Raw genomic sequence first — 27,114 nt, 5'->3', positions numbered from 1 at the left:
AAAGTCAGTAATAAATATACTTTAAAAAGCCAACAAAATTATATTAAGCCACCATGTTATTTATTAATTGAATAATTGACTCTTGAATAAATACCTAATCTGTGGTATGTATCACCTGTGTACATAGACTTAATGATAAGAAATCACTACAATCCTAGAGGAGCTTATGACTAAATAAATGAGATGAATATAAAAAAAATCATATTTGTTTAAAAATTAACTTTAAAATCCCTAAAAATATTGTTTTTATTAAAAGCACATGCATATATACATATATATATATACACACAACATACTAAAAGAGAAATTTTATATTGTTATAGTAATCAACAAAGGAACCATTAAATGTTCACTGTGTTTATTTTTCCAAAATTTTTCCACATTTGTATGTGGAGGTACAACTGGGAATAGCTTCCCATTTCTCAGGAAACATATTCTAATAAGGAAATCAACTCAGTTTACATTCTTTTCCCAAAAGCATTAGCAATTAGGTTTGATTGTCTTGTTTCTTATTGCAATTCAAGTACAGCACAATCCAAATTAATTTTTATTAATTAGCCAGAGGCAATCAGACAAAAAAGTTTTTTTTTAATAAATAAAGTCTTGACTTTGGATAGCCTATGTTAGCACAAATTAAGAAATGGCTAACTGTTATTCCTCTCTGAGTATATTAAATAAAATTAAGACTTCACATTTAGCGTGTGTGTGTATACTGAGTAAGTGTAAGCAATTAATACTATATTACAGTATTTGTGTGTGTGTGTATAACATGCCAGTGAAATCATATGGAAGTCAAATGTGTACTTTAAAGGCAAAACATTGACAGACAGACCTTTAAAAAAATCGGTGAGTTATAAAACAAGATTTTATTATTTTGGCTTTCATTCCAGGTGAAATTTACCCCAAGATGTATCACATTTGTTTCTTTCTGGTGACATACATGGCACCACTGTGTCTCATGGTGTTGGCCTATCTGCAAATATTCCGTAAACTCTGGTGTCGCCAGGTATGTAATTTCAAATAATTTCCTTGTGTGTTCTCTAGGATGCACTTAAGAATAAAACTTAAGAGGGGTGCCTGGGTGGCTCAGTCGGTTGAGTAGCTGGCTCTCGATTTGGCTCAGGTCATGATCTCAGGGTCCTGGATGTCATCTGCTCCGTGCTCAGCGGGGAGTCTGCTTGAAGATTCTTTCGCTCTGCTCCTCCAACATGCTGTCTCTCTCTCTAAAACAAACAAATAAATCTCTAAAAAAAATAAATAAAATTTAAGAGTAGACTGAACCAACATAATATGCTTACCAAAGGATTGTGTATTCTTCTAAAATAATGAGACCCTAGCCATAGAAATATGTCTGGGCATTTTTTTTAGGGTGATATTTAGGGAATGTATTTTATGAACTGCCTTAATGACTTTAAATTGTAAAGCTCTGTGATTAATTGACTGGATTTTTGTCTAGGACTAATATTATAAATTTTATTTTGTATGAGAAATAACAAAAATTTCTTTACCGTTTCCTGAGACTGTATGTAAAGAATGTTGTCTTTTATATGAGATTTATGTAGTACACTTTTAGTATATGTGCTAAGCCTCCAACTTCAAATATCTTATTTTTTTTAGCACAGTAGAGAATCAGGCAGACTTTAGACTTTTAGAAATGGTATATCATGCTGATTTGGGAGTATTGTAGTTTGTTAGATAATTTTGCTACTTCGACGAGTGTATTCATTCTCTGTTATTCATTCATCAAATACTTACCATATTTCTTTTGCATGTGTATCTGATAAAAAGCTGAAAGCTTCTGTCAAATTCATTGATGAATTCATAGACTAGAGGAGGGAAAGAGTCAGATGCAGAGTGAAAATCATCTTAATAAATATAAGCCAGGGGATCAGAAGAAGGTGTGGTAGAGGAGTATCTAATTCAGAGCAGGAAACACTTAAGCTGAACATTGATGATTCCAAGTAAATCACCAACAAACATGTGAAATAGTTTATAAAAGTTTAGACAAAGAATATAGCTCATCCTTTTGTACTTATAAATTTTATCTTAAAATGCCATGTTTCTTGGAAATGTATCTCTTTCTTTCTCTAAAGTTATTGCCAGTACTTAGAGCTTATCAGGCTCATAGAAAGCCATGCCCTTAGTCTGTTTGCTCTGATATATTTTATCCAACTAAAGGAATTTACTGGGATACCTTAATTCATTAAAAAGACTTCACAAACCTTTTATCTGGTCTTTGAGGAAGAGTCTTAATTTGGGTCTCCTTCAACCTTTGTTAGTCAAAGCAACTTTCAGGATATCTTTTACTGGTTGAATATGGGCAGTAGTTGCACTTGTCAACCTGGTATATCTTATAATTCCAAATTGTTTCTATTCCTCTATTTTTGCAAAGAAACAATTACTTTTATAACCTTAAAAATGCAATCAGTACCAATACTTATTAGCATTCTAACCCCCAGTCTTTTCAACTAAGTTAACAAATGTTTGCCACTGTAGAACATGAGTTGTGTTTTCCCAATCCCAGTGATAGTTTCCTCAACACTGTCCCCCTCGCCATGGTATCACATATTTTAGGGTGTTTGTTACTATCACACCTACTTCTTGGTAAGTATTATTATACTAGTCAGTTTTTGCTAGGTTATTCTGCTATAAAAAACAAACAAACAAACAAAAAACCCAACCAATCCCAACGTATGTGGCTTGCAACAACAGTGTGTCTCACTCATGTTCCATGTCAGTAGTGAGGACGGACTGTGGCTGTGCTCTACTTACCATCTCATTTCAGAACTCAGGCTAAAGGAACAGCACTTCCTGGGACATGCTATTCTGTGACTGAGGGAAAGCGCAAGGAAGTGGGGAGAAATATGTAATGTCTCTTTGATCTTTGCTTTGAACTGGCATATGTTAAGTCTCTTCGTACTTCTTTGGCCAAAACAAGTTGTGTGGTTAAGCTTAACCATGGAGAAGGAAAGAATCCTTCTCTCACAGAAAGACACTGCAAGTCATAAGGCAATAAGAATCTTCTTACAAGCTGAGGAGTGAATAATCAGAAATGATATAGTACAGAGAAGTCAAAAACACAGACTTAAGGTCCAGACTGCATGAGTTTAAATCTTGACGCTGCAACTTAATAGATGCATGAATTTTGTCAATTTCTTAAATTTCTCTGCCTCTCTTTCGTTATTTTAAAGTGGGGTTGTGTAGCATCTACCTCACAGAATTATTACACTTATTTGATGACTTAATTCAAGTGCCTAGGGCAGAGAAAGTACTCACTGATTAAAATACCTTAACAATATATGCTATTATTTGTCATTTCAACTAATTCTGTTTATAGATCTAAAATAACAAGTATGTGTTGAATCCATGTATGTGACTACTTTCTTAAAGAGATATCTTTCATAGTACTTTTTAAAAAAGATTTTATTTATTTTTTGAAAGAGAGAGAGAGTGCAAAAGGGGGAAGGAGCAGAAGGAAAGGGAGAGAGAGGATCTCAAGCAGACTCCGTGACAAGCATGGAGCCTGACATGGGGCTCAGTCTCATAACTCTGAGATCATGACCTGAGCTGAAATCAAGAGTTGGACACTTAACTGACTGAGCCACTCAGGTGCCCCATTTTCATAGTACTTTTCAATAACATTATAATGACCTTCTGTATTTATTTATCTGCTCTACTCTAAAGCTAAAGACAGTACACTCTAGCCTTTATCTTGTATCCCTCCAATTTGTATATGCTTAGAATATATCAGTTGCTCAATAAATACTTTCTAAGAAAAAAATGAGTAGAAGAATAAGAGAAGGTTCTGGGAACATTTCGATAGAAGAGAACATTGGGGAATCCACTTCTCATTACTCAGAGAACTATTCATAGAAAAATTGGAATTTGAAAAATTTCTTGAAAGAGAAAAAGCATTTAATGAGCATATAGGAATGAAGATATTTTAGATTGAGATTGAGATTTTGACCAGGAATGTTCAGTGTTAAGAGCATTCCCTTACTTCCATATTTTTTACTAGTAAGTGTGTACTATATATAATAGATGTTTTTATTTATTTATTCATTTATGTACAGATTGACATAACTTTAAAACTCTTTGGGGGTACCTAAATCTGTCTTGTTCATCAGTGAATCCCCAACACTTAACATGGTATCTTGCACTAAGAAAGTATTCCAAAAAACGTTGAATAGATAACTACTAAACTCCAGCCAGTTTATTTCTCCATTCTTTAAGCTTATAGTTCTTCATGTCTCAAACTCTAAAGTAAGTTCAAAATTGTATTGCAGGTTTAGAAATAACCCACATTCTTTTGATGAATTGTTCTGGTTAGAACAAACCATATGATCTGAAAGATTTGCAATAAAATGCTTGGGCTGTGAAACTAAAAACATTTACAAAACAGATTGGAATGGAAAATGACAAGTTCAGCTGAGCTCACTTTAGCAGCCACAATAAAGTAAATTAACCCCAAATGGGTGATTATGTAGAATTCTGCTTGAGCAACTCTCAATTTCCAACTGTTAATGTCTATAAACAGAGTTCCAAAGCCTTATGTGTGCCATAGGCTACATCCAGTGAGCCATCAAATGCAGGGCCTATCCTATTTGCTTAAAATTACAGATGCATGGAATCTGTTACATACTTTGGGATTTGTCAGCGTAAGATTATTAGTGAGCAAAGTGTGTGACCTTGTCTGACTTTCTCAAGAACTTTCGGCTTTGTTAAAAGAATTAACCAGTGCTTTGTTATAATCAATGACTTAAATTCTTTTTGACAGTGTGACTCAGGGAATTCAGTCAGTCTGGAAATTCTACAGCCTCTTCTCTAAAAGTCCTCTTTTTAAGACCCACTTAATCTTGGTTTGTGTGACTCTATCAATGTTCTTTCCACTTCTAGACCTCAGATAATTCAACATTTAAATTTTAATCATCATGTGATCTCATGTTAACTCATTCCAAAATATTCCAAAATATTTGGTAAGCACCCACTATGTGTCTTATATTGTTGGAGGAACTGGGGATGAACCATAATTGATATTTGAGTCTGAACTAAATTTCAATTTACCAAGGAGTGTAACTTTGAAAAACTTTTCCTGTCCCAATTTTTCTCACAGTCTTTTCTACTATTCTATATTCTTCAACATTCATCCAAGAAAACTTAATTAATATTAGTCAGTCTAGTGTGAGGGAATAGTCAGTAAACTGTAATTGCAGAGGCAGAAGCAAAAGGTGATAGCTCAAGTTCACACAGAGAAATAAAGAGCACTAGTGAAAGTAACTACATAGGTAAACATGAAAGAGAGTATAAATGTATTTTTCTTTGTAATACTTTTTTTCTCCTACTTAAGAGATAACAGCATAAAGCAATAATTATAAAACTGTAAAGATTCAGCTTGTAATGTAAAGATGTAATACAAAGAAAGGAGACAGGAATGAAGCTAATTTGGAGCAAAACTTTTATACACTATTAAAATTAAATTACCATTAATCCAAATATTACTTAGGTTGTTAATTGTAACTCTCAGGGCAACCACCAAGAAAATAACTCAGAAAACTATAGTGAAAGAAAAAAAAAAGAGCATTAAAATGGTATACTAGAAAATACTTATTTAACACAAAATAAAGCAGCAATGGAGGAAAAGAGGAACAAAATAGACAAAATATATATAAAAACAAAGCAAAATGACAGATGTAAATTATTCCTTTTCAATAATTAAATTAATAATTAAATAATTAAATTCAGTAACTAAATGTAAATGAATAAAACATTCCAGAGATTGGGAGAATAGATCAAACGAACAAACATAAAATGATCCAACTCTATGCTATCTTCAAAAGACACATCTTATATTCAAAGACACAAATAGGTTAAATGTAAAAACTGGGGAAAAATGTTTACTACGCAAACACTAACAAAAGAAAGCTGAGGTAGCTGTAGTAATATTAAAGGAAACTTTACCAAAACTGTGACTGTCAGGGCAGCTGGCTAGCTCATTCAGTGGAGCACACAACTCTTGATCTTCCGGTTGTGAGTTTGAATCCCATGTTGGGTGTAGAGATTACTTAAAAATAAAATTTTGGTGGGGCACCTGGGTGGCTCAGGTGGTTAAGCAATTAACTCTTGGTTTTGGCTCAGGTCATGATCTCAGGCTTGTGGGATTGAGCCCCATATCAGGCTCCAAGCTCAGTGGAGAGTCTGCTTCTCTCCCTCTCGCCCCTCCTCCACATTTCTTATGCATGTTCTCTCATAAATAAATCTTTAAAAAAATCAATAGATAAAAGTCAATGAAACTGAAAATTGATTCTTTGAAAAGATAAGATATAATTACAAGAGAAAAGAGAAAAGATTCAGATCACTAAAATCAGAAGTAAAAGAGGGACATTACCACAGATGTTACAGAAATAGAAAGAGTAAGAGAATACTATTAAAGAGGACACGTACTGAATGGAGCAATGGGTGTTACACGCAAGCAATGAATCATGGAACACTACATCAAAAACTAATGATGTAATGTATGGTGATTAACATAATAAAATAAAAAATAAAAAAGAGAATACTATGAATAATTGTATGCCAACAAAGTAGATAGCATGATAAAATGGACAAATTCATAGAAAGACACAAACTACTGAACCTGTCTAAAGGAGAATTAGAAAATCTGAGTAGACCTATTATAAGTAAAGAGGTTAAATTAATAATAGAAATTTCCCACAGAAAAAGCCCAGGTGGCTTCACTATTGAATTCTACCAAATGTTTAAAGGATAATTAACACCAAACCTTCACAAACTCTTTGAAAAAACAGGAGAGGAGGAAACACTCCCTACCTCATTCCATAAAGCCAGAATTACACTACTATTAAAACTAGACAAAGATACCACAAGAAAACCATAAACTAATATACTTATGAATATAGAGTAGTATACTCAACAAAATACTAGCAAACCAAACCCAACATATAAAAAAAGGTTATACATGATGACCAAGTGTGATTTAGCTCAGCAATGCAATGTGGGTTTAACATATGAAAATCAAGCAGAGTAATACAACATTAGCAGATAAAACTCAAAACCCACATGACATGATCATCTCAATAAATGCAGCAAAAGCTTTTGACAAAATACAACACCCATTCAAGATAAAAGCACTTAACCAAATAGAAATAAAAAAGATTTCTTCAATTTGATAATAAGGTCTACAAAACCCCACAGCTAACATCATATTTAATAGTGAAAGACTGAATATTCCTCTGCCAGGATCAGGAACAAGATAGGGATGTTTGATCTTATCAGTTCTATTTAATATTGAATAGTACTAGATTCTATCCAAGTCAGTTATTCAAGAAATAATATTAAGAATAATAACAAAATGCATCAAGAATGAAAAGTAAGAAGTAAACTAACTCTGTAGATTACATGATACTGTATATAGAAAATCCTAAAGAATCCACATGCAAAAAAATTAAAAACAAGTCCAGCCAGTTTTGAAAATAATAGATCAACAGACAAAAATTAATTTCATTTCTATAAACTAGCAAAGAACAATCCAAAAAATGGAATTAACAAAACAATTCCATTTAAAATAGCTCTAAAAAGAGTAAAACATTTAGCAATAAGTCTAATAGAAGAAATACCTAACATATACAATTACATAGTATCATTTAAAAATTAAAGAAGGACTACATAAATGAAATGACATTTCATGTTCATAGATTGGAAGACTTAATATTGTTTAGATAGAAAAATTCCTCAAATTGATCTATGGATTCATCACAATTCCTATCAAACACCCAGCTGTCTTGTTTGTTTGTTTTTGAACAAATTGGCAAATAGTACTAAAATCAATATAAATATGCAAGGGATCAGGAATGGCCAAAATGATCTTCATAAAGATGAATGAAGTTGGAAAACTCACTTCTCAATGTCAAAACTTATTATAAAACTAGAGTAATCAAGATAGTATAGTATTTGCAAACAGATAGTCATATAGATCAATGAAATAGAATTCAAACTCTGGAAATAAACCCTTATATTTATGGTTAATTGATTTTTGACAAGACTCTCATCACAATTCAATGGGGAAAATCATAGTCTTGTCATCAAATGGGGCTGGGACAGCTCTATATACTCAAAAGAATGGAATTGGACATCACCTTACACCATACATAATATTTAACTCAGAATAGGTTGTAGACTTAAATATAAGAACTAATACAGATCTTCTTCAACTTACAGTGACATTACATCCCAATAAACCCATCATAAATTGAAAATAACCTAAGTCAAAAATGCATTTAATACACCAACCTGTATAGAACATCATAGCTTAGCCTAAACTACTTTAATGTGCTCAGAACACTTAAATTAGCCTACATTTAGGCAAAATCATCTAACATAAAACCCACCTTATAATAAAGTGTTGAACATCTTACGTAATTTATTAAGTACTGTACTGAAAGTAAAAAACAGAATGGTTGTAAATGTATCAATTGTTTACCTTCATGAATTCATGGCTGATGGGGAGCTGAAGCTCACTGCCACTGCATAGAATCATGAGAGATTATCATACCACAGTAACTAACCTAGGAAGAGATCAAGATTCAAAATTCAAAGTACAATTTCTGAATGTATATTACTTTTGTACCATCATAAATTCAAAAAATCATAGGTCAAACCATTGTAAGTCAGAGGCCATCTGTGCTATGAAACTCTTAGAAGAAAACACATTCATTTTATGTCTGTGGTCAGACATCATTATGACCTTGGTTTAGGCTAATGGTTTAAATGACACCAAAACCACAAGCAAAAAAAAAAATTTTAAAAATAGATAAATTGGATGCTATTGAAATAAAAACATCTGGGGTGCCTGGGTGGCTCAGTCAGTTAACCGGCTGCCTTCAGCTCAGGTCATGATCTCAGGCTCCTGGGATCCAGCCCTGCTTCGGGCTCCCTGCTCAGTGGGGAGTCTGCTCCTCCCTCTTCCTATGTGCTCTCTCTCCCTCTCTCTCTTTCAAATAAATAAATAAAATCTTTTAAAAAAAGAAATAAAAACATTTGTACTTCAAAGTATACCATGAGCAAAGTGAAAAGACAATTCACAGAATGAGAGAAAATATTTGCAAATTACATATATGATAAAAGACATATCCAAAATATATAAAGAACTCTTCTGATTCAACAATAAAAAGAAATAACCCATTAAAAGTAGCAAAGATTTGAATAAACATTTCTCCAAAGAAGATATACAAATGGCCAATATGCACATGAAAAGATGTAATTATTAGGAAAAGAGAAATCAAAACTACAGTGAGATACCTTTTCACACTCAACAGGATGGCTGAAATAATTTTTTTAAAAAAAGGTAATTATTGGTGAGAATGTGGAGAAATTAGTACTCTCATTATATGGCTGGAAAATGGAAAAATGTAAAAGTAGAAAATGATGCAGCTACTTTGGAAAATGGTTTGGCCCTTTCTCAAAATCTTAAAGGATTACCATGTGACCTACTAGTTTAATCCTTAAGTATATACCCAAGAGAATTGAAAATATGTCCACATAAAAACTTACACATTATTGTTCATAGCAGCATTATACATAGTAGCCAAAAAGTGGAAATAAACCAAATGTCCATTAATGGATGAATGTGTGTGGTATATGTGTACAATAGAATATTATTCAGCTATAAAAAGTAATGAAATATTGATACATACTACAACATGGATGAATCTTGAAATTATTGTTAAGTGAAAATAGCCAGACACAAAAGACCACATATTTTATGATTCTGTTCACATGAAATGTAGAGAAGAGGCAAATTTATAGAGCCAGAAAGATTTGTAGTTGCAGAGGGTAGTAGGATGGGGTGATGGGAAGTGACTGATAATAGGTTTGGAGTTTCATTTCCAGGTGATGAAAATATTCTGGAATTAGACAGTGATAGTGTGATAATTGCACAACTTTGTTCATACAGTAAAACCTACTTAACTGTATCCCTTAAAAGGTGAATTTTAGCATATAAATTCATCTCAGTAAATCTGTTTTTTAAAAAAGAGAACAAAAAATAATGAGTTTTTTAAAATAGGAAAAAAATTAAAGATGGAGGCAATTCTTTCAGGAAATTGTTCTGCTCAAAGTCGGGGGAAGGAAAAAAGGTTAAACACAATTCAACCTGTTGATGCAATGAGAATATATAATGGGAACTATCCAAAGATTGCGACTAAAGATTTTAAGGTCCATAGAAATACAGATGCATGAGAGGACCTAGTCAGTAAAAACCATTTGTTGGATTCCAGGAAGGAAAGGGGAAGCCAGTTTCTACAAAGAAGAGCTAATTGTGTGACGGAGTAATGTTGACAGACAACACATCTGGGGATGGACAAAGGACAGGAGCCTTGAGTTTGGGAGTTGGGTGAGAGAATCATGGACAGCAGTTGTAGTCCATATGGGTTGTCTGTAGGACTTGAAACTAGAGCTTTCTATTTTGAGAATGAAGTCAAGAGATGGGACAGATAGAATAGTTATGATCGTCATCATGCAGACTTAGCATGCTCATCTAAATTCTAAAAGGTCTTGCCAGGGTTAAAAAAAAAAAAGTCAAGAAGTCATGAAGTTAAATGGAAAAAAAGTCACTGGGTCTTGGAGCTCAATCATTCTCAAATGATAGTATAAAGAATAAGAAAAAGTCCCATTGTTTCTGCCAGACAGAAAGAGAAAGGTAGAGATTATTGTTTCATATGAGATAGCACCTACCAAGTATCAGTTACACTCTATTATGATAAAATAGGTAATGAGCTAAAGAATAGAAGAAAGATAAAGAAGACCTGTCCTCCTGGAGCAGGCATTTTTAAGTACTAAGAAAAAACATCATCCTAACTCTCAGACTCCTCCAGTTACTAACTTAACTCTTTGCTCTTCCTCCTCCTCCTAGCTAAAATTCATGGCTTTTCCATTTGTTGGCTCCTTTTCTCACCACCTCCCACCCTCACTGATTTCTCGGCCCACTTTATTCTTATTCAAATCCTATCATTACACTGAAACAGCTCCCACTTGAAGTCATCAATGATTTCCAAAAAATGTTTCCCTAAGGATTTTTTGCTTGATCATTTGCCAGCATTGAATAATGTTGTTCATGGTTTCACTGTTTACATACTACCATAGCCCTCCTATCTGTCTTTCTGCTTCTCTTCACTTTGAATATTTATACTCCCTTCCCTGGCTGTTAAGTGACTTTTTACTAGGTTCCTTCATAACTGCACAGAATTTTTTTAGGTGATGCATTTTCCAAGCATTTTTTTAATGAGGTGATTTCCCAAATTGTATTTATCAGACTGGTCCTCTTCTTTTTTCTGAGATACACACAATCCCATATACATACATATACATTATGTATATGACTTTACTGTAAATCTCAAAATCCGATGATATGAATTTATTAAAGGGTATGTTAAAGGTTATGAATCAACAGCCAGATAAAGAGATACACAGAGCAAGGAGCTTCCATGTCCTCTCCAGGTATGCCATTCACCACACATCTCCATATGTTCACCAACTTGGAGACTCTCTGAAACCCATTGTCCTTTTGGGTTTTTATAGAGGCTTCATTATGTCATCAGGATTGACTAAGTCATTGGCAATTGGTTGATTCAGCTCCAGCTCCTTTCTCCTTCCCAGAGGTCAGGGGGTGGGACTGAAATTTTCATCCTTTAATAGTTGGTCCTCCTGGCAACTAGTTCCTGACCTTAAGTTACCTTCATTAATAAGACACCCATTTCACCTTTTATGGCTCTGAAGCATTTTCAGGAACTGTAGATGAAGACGAAATATATCTGGGAAATACATTTTGGTCATCTGAACCATGAAATATATGTTATAAATCATTTTATCACAGAAATACAAGGGATTGTTTATTGATTTGGAGTACTGCATATTGCTAAATTCAGGTATTAGTTCTAGTAGAGTTTTGGAAATTCCTTAGGATTTACTTTGTAAGCAATATGGCTCCTCAATAAAATCAATCTATATACCTTTTATCTATTTTTCTTGTTTTCTTATACTGGCTGAGACATCCAGTATAATGTTGAGTAGAAGCACTGAGAAAAGACTTCATTGTTTTGTTCTCAGTCTTAAAGGAAATTGTTCATATTTTCCCATTAGGTAGGATGATAGCTGAAGACTTTTTTATAGATGCCCTTTACCAGGTGGATAAAGTTTCCTCGTCTTACTAGTTTACTAATTTACTGAAATTTTTATCATGAAAAGGTGTTGAATTTTTCAAATGCGTTTCCTTTATTTATTGAGATGATCATATTTTTGTCTCTTATTCTGTTAATACAAATTGCATTGATTAATTTTTGAATGTTAAATCAACACTGCATTGCTGGAATAAATCTAATTGATTTGTTTAGTAAATTTTATTATCCTTTTTGTATATTTCTAAGTATGATTTGATAATATATTTTAAGGAATTTTTCATCTCTATTCATGAGAGATATTTAGTCGATTGTTTTCTTTTGTTGCCATGTCTTTGATTATTAGGGTATCTGTAGTGTTATAAAATTATCAGAAAGTATTATTGTTTCTTTGAATTTCAGAAAGAGTCTACATAAGATCTATATTATTTATTTTTTACCATTTGATTGAATTCATTAATGAACCTATCTGGACCTGGAGTTTTTGTGTAGCATAGTTTGGAATCATAGTGCCAATTTCAGTAATCTTTAGTGTCAGTTTTGGTAATCTTTGTTTTTCAAGGTTATTTATCCATCTCACTTAAGTTTGCAAATTTATTCATTATTCATAATATCCTCTATTCTTCTTTTAATGTATGCAGCATGTTTCCCTTTTCTTATAAATTTTTTTTTTTTTTTTTTTTAAAGATTTTATTTATTTATTTGACAGAGAGAGACACAGCGAGAGAGGGAACACAAGCAGGGGGAGTGGGAGAAGGAGAAGCAGGCTTCCCGCGGAGCAGAGAGCCCGATGTGGGGCTCGATCCCAGGACGCTGGGATCATGACCTGAGCCGAAGGCAGACGCTTAACGACTGAGCCACCCAGGCGCCCCGTCCCTTTTCTTATAAATTAATCCTAGTCACAAACACGGCTTAAGAAAGGGCAGGTTCCAAGGTCCATCATTTACATGATATTTCCAATTCATAATTGTGGTAATAACTCTTCCAAGATGTATTTTCATATCAAAGATGATTTTAAAGTTTATTTACAATAGTGGAATAAAAGCGGAGTGTGTGTGTGTGTGTGCGTGTGTGCGTGTACGCATATGCACACACATGCTTTACACAGATGGATTGTTGAGCCCTTCCTGAGATGGCAGGGGAAGACCTTCCTACATGGACAGCCTCCCAGGCTGGATTTCTCAATGCCCTTTTGTATGATTATTATTTCATCTAACTAAGCATATATTTAAAAATTCACTGTCTTCCATAACACATTGTGTTGGAAGTTTATAAATGGAAACCTTACATCAGAATGGGAAAAGATGAGCTTTTCAGTCAGACAGACCTTAGTGCCAATTCTGACTTGTTAGATATAGACATGGATATTTTATTTAACCTTTCTCAATTTCAATAATAGAATTTCTAAAGTTTAAATGATCTATGAGAGATCATTTAGAAAACAGTCCAAGATCATTTAGCAGACATTTATAGGGTTACTCATGATACAGCTTTTCTGGAACTTTCCAACGTCCATTGTGGTTTCTCTTCAATTATTTTATAAATGACTATTTAAAAAGAGACTCACAGAGGAGGAAGGATCCTCAGTGTCCTCCCCACCCCCAAGCAGTAATATATATAAGAAAATTTATAGGACCACCACTTATGTGAAAAGGTCAGGCTACATAAAAGAACATAGAGAGCCAGAAGACAGATAATTTATCAAACGTTTGTCTATGTAAGGGCAGGTTTTCATTAACTTCATTTGTTTCTTTTTAAGAGAGAATAGTTATGGCTAAAAGAAACTCCATATTAATTTGTCTGTGTAGAAATCAAAGTAAAATTCTGCTTGCTAAGATTATCTTAAACACACCTGGATCTTGTGATGTATAAAGCAATAGAGTCCGTCCAACGTGCATTCTGAGAGAGCACAGGAACACATGGGTCTGTCCTGGCTAGCAGCACAGAGATAAAAACAACAATTGAATAATCTTAACAGAACATAGACGACCATGGAGTCTTAGTTAGAACCAACAAACGGCTATGTGTGCTTGTTGGCACATTTTCCTCTTAAAAAATTATGTGTGCTGAATTTTATTGTTTTGCTCACTAAACTCTATCAATCTTCATGAGCTTATAATTAAGAAAATATTACACTTGGAAGGACTCCCTGCTATTATCAAATAACTTTGAAAAGAAATGGAAAAGTACAAGTTGTATAACTGTTGTTACAAATTCCAGCTATTTGAAATGTTAATGTAATACCACAAGGGATTCTCACTGTGTTTGTATGCATTTTATTTTTTTAAATTTGTTTTAAAGATTTTATTTGTTTATTTGAGAGAGAGAGAGAGAGAGAGAAAGAGTAAGAGAGTATGACCAAGAGTGGGGGGACGGGCAGAGGGAGAGGGAGAAGCAGACTCACCACTAAGTAGGGAGCCTGGGGGGGGGGCGGGCTTGATCCCAAGACTCAGAGATCAGGACCTGAGCAGAAGACAGAGGCTTAACTCATGGAGCCACACTGGGCACCCCTGTTGGTATGCATTTTTAAGGGCCAGACTAGATCACAAAATGGGTTTCAAGTAATTTCATAACAATAAATAGTAAGCAACAGAGAATATTTTATTTATTTTTTTATTCTCTTCACTCAAGGTTTCTTTATCTTTTTTTTTCTTAAGATTTTTATTTATTTGACAGAGAGAGACAGCGAGAGAGGGAACACAAGCAGGGGGAGTGGGAGAGGGAGAAGCAGCTTCCCGCGGGGCAGGGAGCCTGATGCGGGGCTCGATCCCAGGACCCTGAGATCATGACCTGAGACGAAGGCAGACGCTTAACCAATTGAGCCACCCAGGTGCCCCTTCACTCAAAGTTTCCGTTGGCCAAACCTGAGAAACAAAATCTAATAAAAAGCACTAGGTAGTTAAGTCCTATCTGTCCCTCTGGCAGCAGATGGCAGTATTGATGCATGAAAAAAATGCTTTCGAGTTACTTTTGCAATTACCTGTTACCTTTCCCCTCTCTTTATACTGAGGTATCTGAGCTGAACCAGAATTCCTAATCAGATAATATGGTTGTTGTCCTTTTACAGCTCTTCTTTGCCAGTTTTTATTTCACTCTCCTTTTAATTAAGAACTGGCTTTGGTTGTTAGTTTGCTTGTTTTGTTTTGTTTTTAAGAACAGTTTTAAGTTCACAGCAAGATTGAATGGAAGATACAGAGGTTTCCCAAATGCCCCCTACCTCCACTCATGAAGTGCCTTCCCATTATCCATATCCCTCACCAAAGCGATACATTTGTTACAACTGATGAACCTACACTGACATAGAATCATCCAAAATCCGTAGTTTACCTGAGGGTTCACTCTTAATGTTGTACATTCTATGGGTTTGGACAACGTATCCAAATCCATCATATAATGTATAATGATATGTATCCATCATTACAGTACCATACAGAGTATTTTCACTGCCCCAAGAATCCTCTGTGCTCTGCCCACTAGCCCCCCAACACACCCCCCACCACCCCCAGGCAACCACTGCCTTTCTACTCTCTCTCTGATTTTACCTTTTCTAAGATGTCATGTAGTTGTAGACTTTATGGTATGTAGCCTTTTCAGATTGGCTTCTTTTACTTAGTAATATGCATTTAAGTTTCCTATCATTTTTCATGGCTTCATATCTCATTTCTCTTTGGCACTGAATAATATTCCATTGTCTGGATATACAACTTCTCTGTTTATAAAGAGGTATCTTTCCCACTTGTAGCTCTCTTTAGACCTTGACAAAAATGGGATGTTTCAACTTGTTTTCCACCCAAACTCCTATTTAATACTCAACTGTATTACTCAAGAACATACTCAACTCAGCAAACATTCTGGGGAAACAGTCTCTTAAGCCTGTACCTCTGGATACAGGCGTCCAAAACACTCTCCTTCCTGTATCTTCTAGTTACTTCTCCAAAGTGGAACTTCCCTGAGTCAGGTGGCAATAAAGAGTCTCTGCTCCTTTTAGATCCCTGGAACATCATCTGTAGTTCAGAGAAAATGGAAGCCCCTGCAGCCTGCTTCACAGCCTCGAGGGCCAGGGCAGCAGACCAAGTCCAGGATTAGTGCTGTGGCCGCTGAAATAAAGCAGATCCGAGCCAGACGGAAAACAGCCCGGATGCTAATGGTTGTGCTTTTGGTGTTTGCAATTTGCTATCTACCAATTAGCATCCTCAACGTGCTCAAGAGGTAAAGTTCTTCTATTATTTGAAAATAAAGTGACTGTCATTCCTTGGTTCTTAGTGAAGAACTTTTTTTTTCTTCTTAAGCCAGAGAAAAATCTAAGCCCTTTGCCTAGATAGTGTCAGGCCAGATAACTCAGTGTGTTGTTGTTCCTAACAGGTAAGTTGGACAGCCTTTTAGAGTGCTCAGACTCTACATGCCTTGTCCATGGAAGTTCTCTGTTGAATGGCAGACATAAAACAGATGTTCCCCTGACCTCTTCAAGCTAATTGCTGAGCCTTACATGCAGAAAAAGTTCTAATGCAAAAAAAAAAAAAAAAAAAGAAAGAAAGAAAGAAAAGAAACAAAAAGAAACAACAACAACAACAACAACAAAACCCAAAATAAAAAACAAAACAAAACCAAAACCAAAACCAAACAAACAAAAAAACCTCACTTACAGCTTGGAGTTCTTTTTTGATCAGAACAAATTGGGTTTTACAAACTTTGTTCTCATACATAGGGAGTTATGACAGAATTCTATCTAAAGGATAAAAAGAGATAGGGATGTTTTGTTAGCATTCTAATTATACTTAAAAGTGCATTTGTGAGCACACACACAAAAACAGAATCAGGGCTCATACTGTGTTTTGAGTGTTTAAACAAAAAAATGCCATTTCCTCAAGTCACTGAATCGAGAGCTCAGGGTGACTATTAATAAAAATTAGCATGAAACTTTTCAGTGAGAGAAAGCGTGTTATTTTTTAGGCTGCAGATACACTGTTAAGTTAAAAACAATGGACCAACAAGAACAGCCAATGCAGGGGCCATGGTGCGCATGAACTTCACAGCCAGCCAACTTTATTGGGAATTATCATAACTGTTGCAAACAGACTGGCCCCAAGGTAATAGTAATTTTGTTTGTAATAGGCTTCGAACTTAAAGTAGGATTGCTCCTCTCACTTTTCCCTGATTCAGAGTCAGTATCATATTCCTCACAGCTGGAGACTCTGGAGAGCGGCAGCTTTGGCTGGAGTCACACATGCTAAAGGCGGTGCAACCGGCTGCAGAGAGTTCTCCTTCTTCTTGGCCCTTGTTTTTGATTGCTTAATAACTCTCCCGATGGAAAATGACCTTTTGTTTAGTAATATTATTTAGTACAGACACAGCCTTTAAGGAATGAGATTTTCAGCAGCGTGGGGCCTTGAGATACATCCTGGCTCACAAGAAACTGAAAGCTACTTTGCCCTCCATAGCTCTTCATAATTTCGGTCTTATTTTTCTTGGTGGAAGAAATCCCATACAAATTTATTCTGATCTTTGGCTAGATGCGGTTTTCTACTCTTAAGAACCTTATAAACATGCTATGATACTGAATGATTTTCTCTCTCTCTTTTTTTTTAACTTTTTGTACTTTTATGGTACTCTGTCTAAATGCAATGAAAGTCAGATTTACTGCTCTCTGGACTGCTCATTGGGATTCCCTGCATCTCGGCACTTGGACCGGTCCTTTAGCTATTTCCAAATATCTAATTGTCCATAATATTTCTCTTCTTTTTCTAACTTAAAGACCTCTAACTTAAAGACCTTTCCAAGGAAAATAAACGGCTAAGAAGAAAGTCTATGTTAAAATATTCTCAATTTTTTGAGCATTCTGCTCTTTTCCACAAAACTTGAGAAAAACACTCCTTTTCTTCAAATGCTTATCTCTTTGTTTGCCCTTATAGGTTATGCTTGTATTTTCTTTCTCTTACCAATACATTCCTAAACTCTTTTCCTTGAAAGAATTTTTTGCCTGACTAGTTAAAACCAGCTTTTTTAAAGCAGTTCTGGTTTGTCTAGGATTTCAAAGATATATTATGCTAGAGGGTCAGAACATACCATTAATTCCATTTGTCCATGTCATTTCACTCCATATCGTATTTTTGTAAAACTCCAGTACTCCACAGAGCATCACTTTATTCCAGAAATGCATTTCTATCATGGGCACCATCGTGTGTAATCAAATTACACAATCAATGATGGAGCTTCTGGCAGGAAATGCATTATCATCTTCAACCTATAAAATTTACTAGGTAGTTAGTTACAAGCTACCTGCTATTGGCTAGCAGATTGAATTTGATAGATGGGATATTTCTGAGTATGGAACAAATCTTAAAAATGATGTTTAAGGATAAAATAATGAAATATTTTTCAGAGTTTAACATCATAAATAAAAATACTAAAACTCATGAATTTTAAGAAGTTACCAGAATTTTGCCTACTGAAAACTAGTCTCTCTCTAACTGTAATGAAGTCCCAGAAGGCAAATTTCAACAAGGCTGGGAAGAGTGTAGTTGAAAAAATGTGATACTTTGATCAATGCACAAAGGTAGGTAGGAAGAAGGACTCAAAGACTGCAGCGTAAGAGTGCTTTTTAAATGACACACAAAATGGAATAGTAACAAACTTGTTCAGCTGTATTTAGAAACAAAATGAAAAAAGGACATAGCTATATATTTAACTTCTGTACTCTTACTCACCAGAAACAGGATTACATTTGTTGTTTACAGGAGAGAAAGACCCTTTTCTGGCTTGATTTGGCCTTTGATTTCCTAATTGTGCCGTGGAACTTCTGTTCAGGTACTGACATTTTCCTAAAGCCACTGTGGTGCCGTAAGCCGGTGCCCGCCGCAGGGGAGGACAGGGGCTAGTTGGGCAGCTTCCATCAAGGGCTGTGTTCAGCCATGAATTTCAGTATTTGAAGGGTACTTTTCAAAATCACATTGCATTTCCCGTGATCGTTTCTTGTTTTGTTTTGTGTTTCCTACAGAGTGTTTGGGATGTTCACACACACAGAAGACAGAGAGACGGTATACGCCTGGTTTACATTTTCACACTGGCTCGTATATGCCAATAGCGCTGCGAACCCAATTATTTATAATTTTCTCAGTGGTGAGTTTGCAACTGTTCCTTCCACGTAAGCCACAGTCCTCACCAAGGGCGAGGGGTCAGTGACCACAAGGTTCTGAACACTCTTGAAATGTGCGAAGAGCTTAATTGCTATACGATGAGATTTCTCCCCCCCCCCCCCGGATCTAATTCATCTCGAGGTTTTACCCTGATGAGAGGGATCACATGGTACCTAACTCATCAGAGAAAACCATCTAAGTCATTTTCCCATAAAATTTAAAAGAAATGTTGAGTAGGAGGAAAGTGAAAATTGTGAGAACTGAAGAACACAGAATCCTGCTTGTCATACATTAAACTTATGATTTACCAACATGTAAAATAATTTTATCTGAAAATAAAACAGACTTGCTGTATTATTTCCTTTGCCAACGCTGAGACTGCCTCATTGAGATTGAATTGGAACCCACTTTTGGGTATTTTTCTGTATTTACATTTCTCTTGTGAGTAACATCTCTTCGGGTTATCTCAAGATTTCTCACTGACCACAAAAAATGATACTACTTCTAAATAATGCACAAGCTAAATGACACACAAAGACACACATCTGTAACAGATTTAATTTTTCTCGGTTTATGGAACCAATGTAAATGTAAAAATCATTTAACTAGTTGTTTTATTTACAAACATTTTGCCTGACTGACCTTTAGAATTGTGTTTTTTTTTTTTTTTAAAAGATTTTATTTATTTATTTGATAGAGACACAGCGAGAGAGGGAACACAATCAGGGGGAGTGGGAGAGAGAGAAGCAGGCTTCCCGCTGAGCGGGGAGCCTGATGTGGGGCTCGATCCCAGGACCCTGGGACCATGACCTGAGCCGAAGGCAGACGCTTAACGACTGAGCCACCCAGGCGCCCCTAGAATTGTGTTTTAATTAGCTGCATCTTTACACTGTCTTCTTCTCTAACCGGTTGGCTATTTCTGTTTCATTGCTATCTCCAAATATAGGATAATTTTATGTGGAAGAATAAGCAATTCATTTTATTGCATACTTTGTGTATTTTCCAACTTCATCTTTGGCCTTGTAGGTTGTATGGGTTATTTAAAAAAAAAGAAAAAAAGACAAATGACCAGTCAACTTCCATTGTTTTCTTTCTCAATCATGGTATATACCATATATATACCTGCTTTATTTCACCTTTCAGGTGGTGTATATGTGGGGTTTTCTTGCCTTCCCCCACCACATCCAACCCCTGTCTCCAGGTTAAAGATGGCATTAGATCGGAGATCACCGGATACCACTCACTGCTCATGTGCTGTGTTTGGGGGATCAAGGGACCATGTGGAGCTGTGGCTTGGAAAGCAATGAGGAAGCCATTGCCTTGGGGTTAGAGATGACTAAAGCCCTCAGGCTTGCACTAAGCAGATCAAACCTCCTAGAAGGTTATAGGGAGAAGTGTTTGAAGTCAAGGCCACAGGACCAAGTCAAAGTGCTATTGTGGGGTGGAGTGAGGCAGGGAAGGTGGTTGATAACCTGTGGAGACTTGGGATGTGCCAGCGATTGTCGGAGGCCCTGGAACATTCGCTTCTCATGTAATCACTCAATCACCCACTTTGGTAATGGAGGCTCAGAGAAGAGAAATGATGATTCCCAATCCTGTTCATTTATCCTTAAAAAGGTGTCTGTTTCATTTTTCATACTTCTCCAATTTCACGTCAGTGACTTAAGGGCAAGAATAACTTCTAAAGTGGGTAATTTTTCCTTCCATTTTTTTGTTCTGCCTCATGCAGATTATGAAACTTTAGAAATTTTCTATATATTTTAAGGTGTTTTTTTCTAGATACTCTGTTGAACTGAGCGTGCCAGTAGACCAGTTTCTTCAGAGTCCAGTGTAGGGATAATTTCTGTACAGTCATGGCTATATACAATACAGGCTTCATCATTTTTGAAATTATTAAATATCTCTGGACAGCCTACTAATGATCATTTTCATTACAGCTGTCTATAAAAACCCACAATCACAAATATAGAAGGTTTGACTCTAAAGGAATGAAACAAATTCCAAACATCGCACATGAAAAGCAGTTACATTATTTTATGGAAATACCTTATTGTTTCAAGAGTCTACCAAGCTTCCAGTAACACAATTTCCTCTTCCTATTTCCTCCTTTTTTTTTTTTTTTATTTATTTTTTTTATTTTTTTTTTTTTTTAAAGATTTTATTTATTTATTTGAGAGAGAGAGAATGAGAGAGACAGCACATGAGAGGGGGGAGGGTCAGAGGGAGAAGCAGACTCCCTGCCGAGCAGGGAGCCCGATGTGGGACTCGATCCAGGGACTCCAGGATCATGACCTGAGCCGAAGGCAGTCGCTCAACCAACTGAGCCACCCAGGCGCCCTATTTCCTCCTTTTTGCAAAATGTTGCACCTCATTGTTAGTTTGGCTCAAGGGAGCAACTGGGTTATACCCTATTCATGATTTGTTGAACACTATTTATGTGTAATTCTTTTTCCTTTCATTCTCCCTGGTTTGTCAGGAAAGTTTCGAGAGGAATTTAAAGCTGCATTTTCTTGCTGTTGCCTTGGAGTTCACCATCGCCAGGAGGACCGGCTTACCCGGGGCCGAACGAGCACAGAGAGCCGGAAGTCTCTGACCACCCAGATCAGCAACTTTGACAACATATCAAAACTCTCAGAGCAAGTTGTGCTCACCAGCATAAGCACACTCCCAGCAGCCAATGGAGCAGGGCCACTTCAAAGCTGGTAGAAATTTCATTCATATGACAGGGATATCTGAGTAAAACTATTCTTTTTTAAAAATCTCTGTACACACAAACTTTATTATCCTAATGATCTGAAGCTTAAATTACTTTGTGGTCTTTCTTTCGTTCTTCTTTTTTTCTTCTTTCTTTCTTTCTTTTTACTCTATTGCTCTTTGGAAATAAAAAAAAAAGTCAGTTTAAAATAATTTCTCAACTTTTGATTTAAATAAAATTTTAGAAGTTTGACTTTCAACTGAATTTATTTTAGGCTATTTCACTTTTAGCTCCATGTATTGTGATTTGTGTCAATTAAATGTTTGAATATTTTTAATTCTAATTGTTATTTTACTCTCTCACCTTCAGATTGGTTGCAAAAAATTACCAAGAGTTATCCAATGATTTTCTTTTGTCTACTAAAAGAAGTAGCAATTACTAACTCAATTAACAACAGACATGTTAGTTAAATTCATAGTTTTAAAAAAAATCACAAAAGACTCATGATGTGACATCTGAGAGAATATTTATATACAAAATAGCATACTATATTAGATAACTCAAAAGCTATCTTTCAAAACTATTTAAAAATATATACCATTAAACTTTAATTTCTATTCATTTAACACAATTTTCTCAGGTTTGTAACCTTACCGTTGCTCACATTTCTCGTCTTAACATATGGCCAGTAAGATTGTATTAACATAACAATCTTGGAGTAACTACAAATACATAACAATCTCCATCTCTAAGAAAAGACTTCAACATTTGAGAATAAGGCAGGATTCTTTTAACCAATAAAAATGATGTAGTTGGCCTTGCTGGATTAAATTAAGAATGCAATTTACAAAGAAAAGGAGTAGTGGACTACTAAATCACAGCTGGGTCCCATATGGGACAGTTACTACTGCCATGGTGATGTGATGTAAATATTTGCATTTATTTGAATTTCATAAATATTTCTCAAATACAAGCACCCACTGTGCTAGGTGCTGGAGAACGAGGTAGGGGCGGATGTACACGTGCCTTCAAAAGAGCTCTAGATGACTGAGGGAGACATGTCGATAGAGTTTACAGGACAGCAAACCACTCTAGGGGACAGATTCAAATGGGGGTGGAGGAGTGAAGCAACCAATATGGGACACGAACAGAAAAAGTTTTTTTTCTGATTCATTACAGTGACACGGCTGATGTCCGCAAATTCCACGTAGGCCTGCAGGTGGTTAGGAGTGAAGTGCTGGCTCCTAACTCACGTACAAAGGAGTAGCCACCTGGCGTACTTTGTACAAATGTGAGAGCTGCAATCCAAAGCACTGAATATTTCAAACTTGTCTCCCTGCAAAATGCTTCTAACTCAAATATTTACTTGAAAATTGAATTCAAAGTAAGAGATGTTCATGAAAGTTGCTCTTCTTGCATGACAGCAGCAGGTATCCTTATTTTTACTGAAACAAAAGATGTGGAGAATAATATTTAAGAAAAATTTTTATAGATGATAAAAACTATCTCATTCATTTCTTGCTATTTTCCAACCCATCACTTTCTGAAAGAAGACACAAGCAAATTGTCCACAAGTTGTTTTCCTATTTTAGAACGTGGGGCTACCTTGTGCTTTTTTCCTACTCAAAGCAAAAAATGACCCTACCAGAGAAGGTTTATTGAAGTGATATTGCTAATTATCAGAAAGATAACGTCAAAAGCAAAGTGTTATAACTCTCTCCTCCCTTCCCTTTGTACATTTGAGAACTTTCTTGTTTATGCTGCATGAAAGGAATGTTGTAATATTCAGATTGTGATGGGAGCTAGGATTTTAAGTAGTTTGAGGATTCTTCAAGTAATATTGATAATATGCCTTAATGCCTAAGTAGTATCTCAGAATAAGAGCTAAATTATACAGACTGTAATATATCTAGTTCTTTATTATTTAAGAAGGAGAGAGATTGAGAGAGGGAGAGCAAGAGAGAAGGAAAGAGAGAAAGAGAGAGGCTCAGAGAGGCAGCCATTGTACGATTGCCTGTTAAGGATAGACTCAGAAGTCAAGATGCCTTTGCTGTAAATCAGTGATTCTCAAAATGTGGTTTCTGAACCATCAACATCAGCCTCACCTAAGAAATTATTAGACATGCAAATTTCCACCCAATCTCAGATCTGCTGCATCAGAAACTTTGGGGGTGGCACCCAGGACTCTGTGTGTTAACAAATCATACAGGTTATCCTGAAGCACCTAAAAATTTGAGAACCCCTGCTCCAAATATACCACCTGGCACCTGCTAATTAGCCCAGCAAAATTAAGTATTTTACTGCACAGGTATCTACAACAGGGACCATCGTCATCACTCCTGTCAACCTGGTTGGAGGTCTGAAAGAAGAGGCTGAGTATCAATGTTGAATGTCACTCAGTGTCATTTCATTCAAAGAGATAGTGGTTTATGAACCAATTGCCTTGCATGACCAGTGCAGTGTGAAAGAAGACTGGTTTTAAAGCACTTGTGTACTTTACGGATACCTGGATGACTTGAGTTTCTAACTAAAACTTTTAAATCTCCAATTTTACTTACACTAACTAAAGGCTAAGTTTTGTGGAAGCAGACAGTTTCTAAGAATGATCATTGCCTGGAAGGAAAACAAACAAACACTAGTACCTACAAGATACTGTGGCAACGGAATAGCAGACTCTACGCATTGCTTTCAACATGTTGATTCTGGAACCCTTCTAAGAGTATGGTTACCTTACTAGGACGAGTGGTCAAGAAAGAGTTTTTTCCAAAACCTGCCAATCTTATGGAACAAAAGGTCAACCACAGGCTTCATTATGTGCTAATAACACAAATGAGAGACTTCTTATGGAAAGAATGTGTTGCAACTGTTTTATGCTCTACATAGAATACGCATCTCTCTGTTTTGCCATATTTCAAAGATTTAATGTAAAATGTCACTAGTGTTGCTGAATTTTGTTATCGATAAGGATGAGATCATTTTAGCGAATAGAGAATCCATTTGAACTTCATTATTTCTGAATTTCTCCAAACCCATGGACACTTTGATATTCGAATTCATTCATTCTTGGCAAAAGAGGACTCCTAGTTTCTGAGGAAAATGACTTAAAGGTTCCAAGGCTTAGAGTGTTTCCTGGATATCAAATAACAGTTACAAATCATTGATGAGTTAATTGCAAAAGTGTCAGGCATGGTGATACTGAATTTCACTCCCAGTGTGCATTGTTTTATTAAAGATAGAGATAAATATGCTTGTAAAATGTGGTCTGAATATACATAAACCTGAAATATCAGAATGACAAACACCCAAACATGCTTATGGACACAAATTGTGAGGAGGGCTATTATTGTTTTAATATCAGTATAACAATAATACAATCTCTCACACCTGATATAAATTATAGTAGTAATCAACTGCATTTCAAAAAAAGTCTGGTTAGTCATTACAACTTAGAAAGTTTTTCAATTCCAATTAATTTTACAACAGACAATTTTCTACTTTCTACAAGTTACAAGTCAAAGTAAATTCCATTAGGTTATGTACAATTAGTTTTCAAATAGCATGAAGCAAAATAATTGATTTTTTAGAGATAATATGTAAACAAAAAATATTGTCAATTTAAGTCTATTCTACTACTTTATGTACCTCAGAAAATGAAGAGCAAAGGCATGGAAAACAGTGTTATCTCCCCAAATTCAAAGAGGATTGTTTTCTGGAATACTGCTGCAATTAAAGAGGGAGCAAAACACTCCCTCCCATTTGCCACGTATTTCTATTCTCTTTAATTTTCTTTATAAGCTTTGGGGTTAGAATATCTTTTAAGTTTTTTTCTTCCAAAATGTATTTCTATAATTGTTGTATCCCATGTGTGTAACATCATGTCACTTGTTTAACAGTTATCTTATACATTTAAAGTTCTTGATGCTTAATTTCCTGTGTGTTCATGAAGAAATTCCTTATCAAATCCAATGGGATTACACACCAACTACTGTGAAGGATGCTCGTTATGTACTTTTTAAGTAAAAACCATATTGAGAATTCTATAATCACATTAACACTGCCCTCTCTATTGTATGAAAAATCCTGTTGTTGTTGATTAGAGACGTTGGATATTCACTCATAACTAGTGTCAAATCTTTGCAGGTAAGAATTAAATTAAGCCCTCTGGTGTGGTACTTAATGATCAAAATATTTTTTCCCAATAAGTTTATATAACCAGGGTTAATCATGATATAAAATGTTTTTAATGTTGTTTTTAACAGCAGGTACAAAACTAAGGATGGTTAAGATTAACACAGAAATATTTCATAAAAATTATGTTAAACCACTGATATATATCATTAAATTTTGGAACTTTTATCAGAGTCAAGAGATTGTATCTTATTTGGATTTAGAGAAAATGATGACCTTGTGATTTTCAATTTATTATTAGACAAATAAGTGGTATTTCCATAATTAAGCATTTTTTTTCTTGGTCATTATATATAAAACTTTTAGGGCTCTTTTTAATTAGTGATAAATTTTAAAATGTATATTTTCTGCTTTTCATTTCCTAAATGATTCTGATAAATGACAGAATCAACTGTCAAGGATTTTTATTTAAAAGTCCATTTTTATTCACCGCTGTTTATTCTAACTTGTATAAAAAATGGAGCCAAAGTAACTGGGCAAGGTAAATACTTGACTCCATCTAGAGAAATGTGATTTGATTGTGAGATGGTTTCTAAAGACAGAGCAGAAACTCTCAGAGTGAAAGCCCAAGACTAACTATTTCATGGGTGAAGGTGTTTTGCTTTGAGTAATCCATCATCACAGATTAGGTATTTGGCCACTTCTGCTCCTGGAGTCAGCCCTGAAGAGAGGTAACTCATCCCCGCTTTCATCTAGGCCAGTTGCCATGAATGGGAAATGGTAACAAGGGAAGTTTCTTGAAGAACCTCTTTGGCCTTGCCCTGCTTTTACTACTTCCTCACTCTCCAGCTATAGTCCTTACCCCAGCCTCCCCCTCCCCCGAAGCTAAGCATGAGCAGACCTACCCCTACAGCCCGCCTTGCCCTACAGAGTTCCTGAACCTTCTTTCAGACCAGCCCCAGACAATAGGGGT

The 27,114-nt window shown here is 35.4% G+C and overlaps 1 protein-coding gene across 3 annotated transcripts in view; it reads left to right on the top strand.

The window, feature by feature from the left end:
* HCRTR2 (hypocretin receptor 2) overlaps positions 1-25,995 on the top strand; it is a 108,650-nt gene extending 82,655 nt beyond the window's left edge. For all 3 annotated transcript variants that reach the window (XM_078055219.1, XM_078055220.1, XM_078055221.1), the window contains 4 exons: positions 891-1,006; positions 16,174-16,394; positions 19,180-19,301; positions 21,795-25,995. In XM_078055219.1, the coding sequence (XP_077911345.1) occupies positions 891-1,006; positions 16,174-16,394; positions 19,180-19,301; positions 21,795-22,024 (689 nt within the window). In that variant the 3' untranslated portion in view covers positions 22,025-25,995. The remainder of the gene's footprint in view (positions 1-890; positions 1,007-16,173; positions 16,395-19,179; positions 19,302-21,794) is intronic.
* The last annotated feature ends 1,119 nt before the right edge of the window (positions 25,996-27,114 follow it).

Source organism: Halichoerus grypus, chromosome 9 (genome assembly GCF_964656455.1).
Source record: "Halichoerus grypus chromosome 9, mHalGry1.hap1.1, whole genome shotgun sequence".
NCBI lineage: Eukaryota > Metazoa > Chordata > Mammalia > Carnivora > Phocidae > Halichoerus > Halichoerus grypus.
The sequence above is the reverse complement of the archived record's forward strand: the minus strand, read 5'-3'. Positions and strand labels throughout refer to the sequence as shown.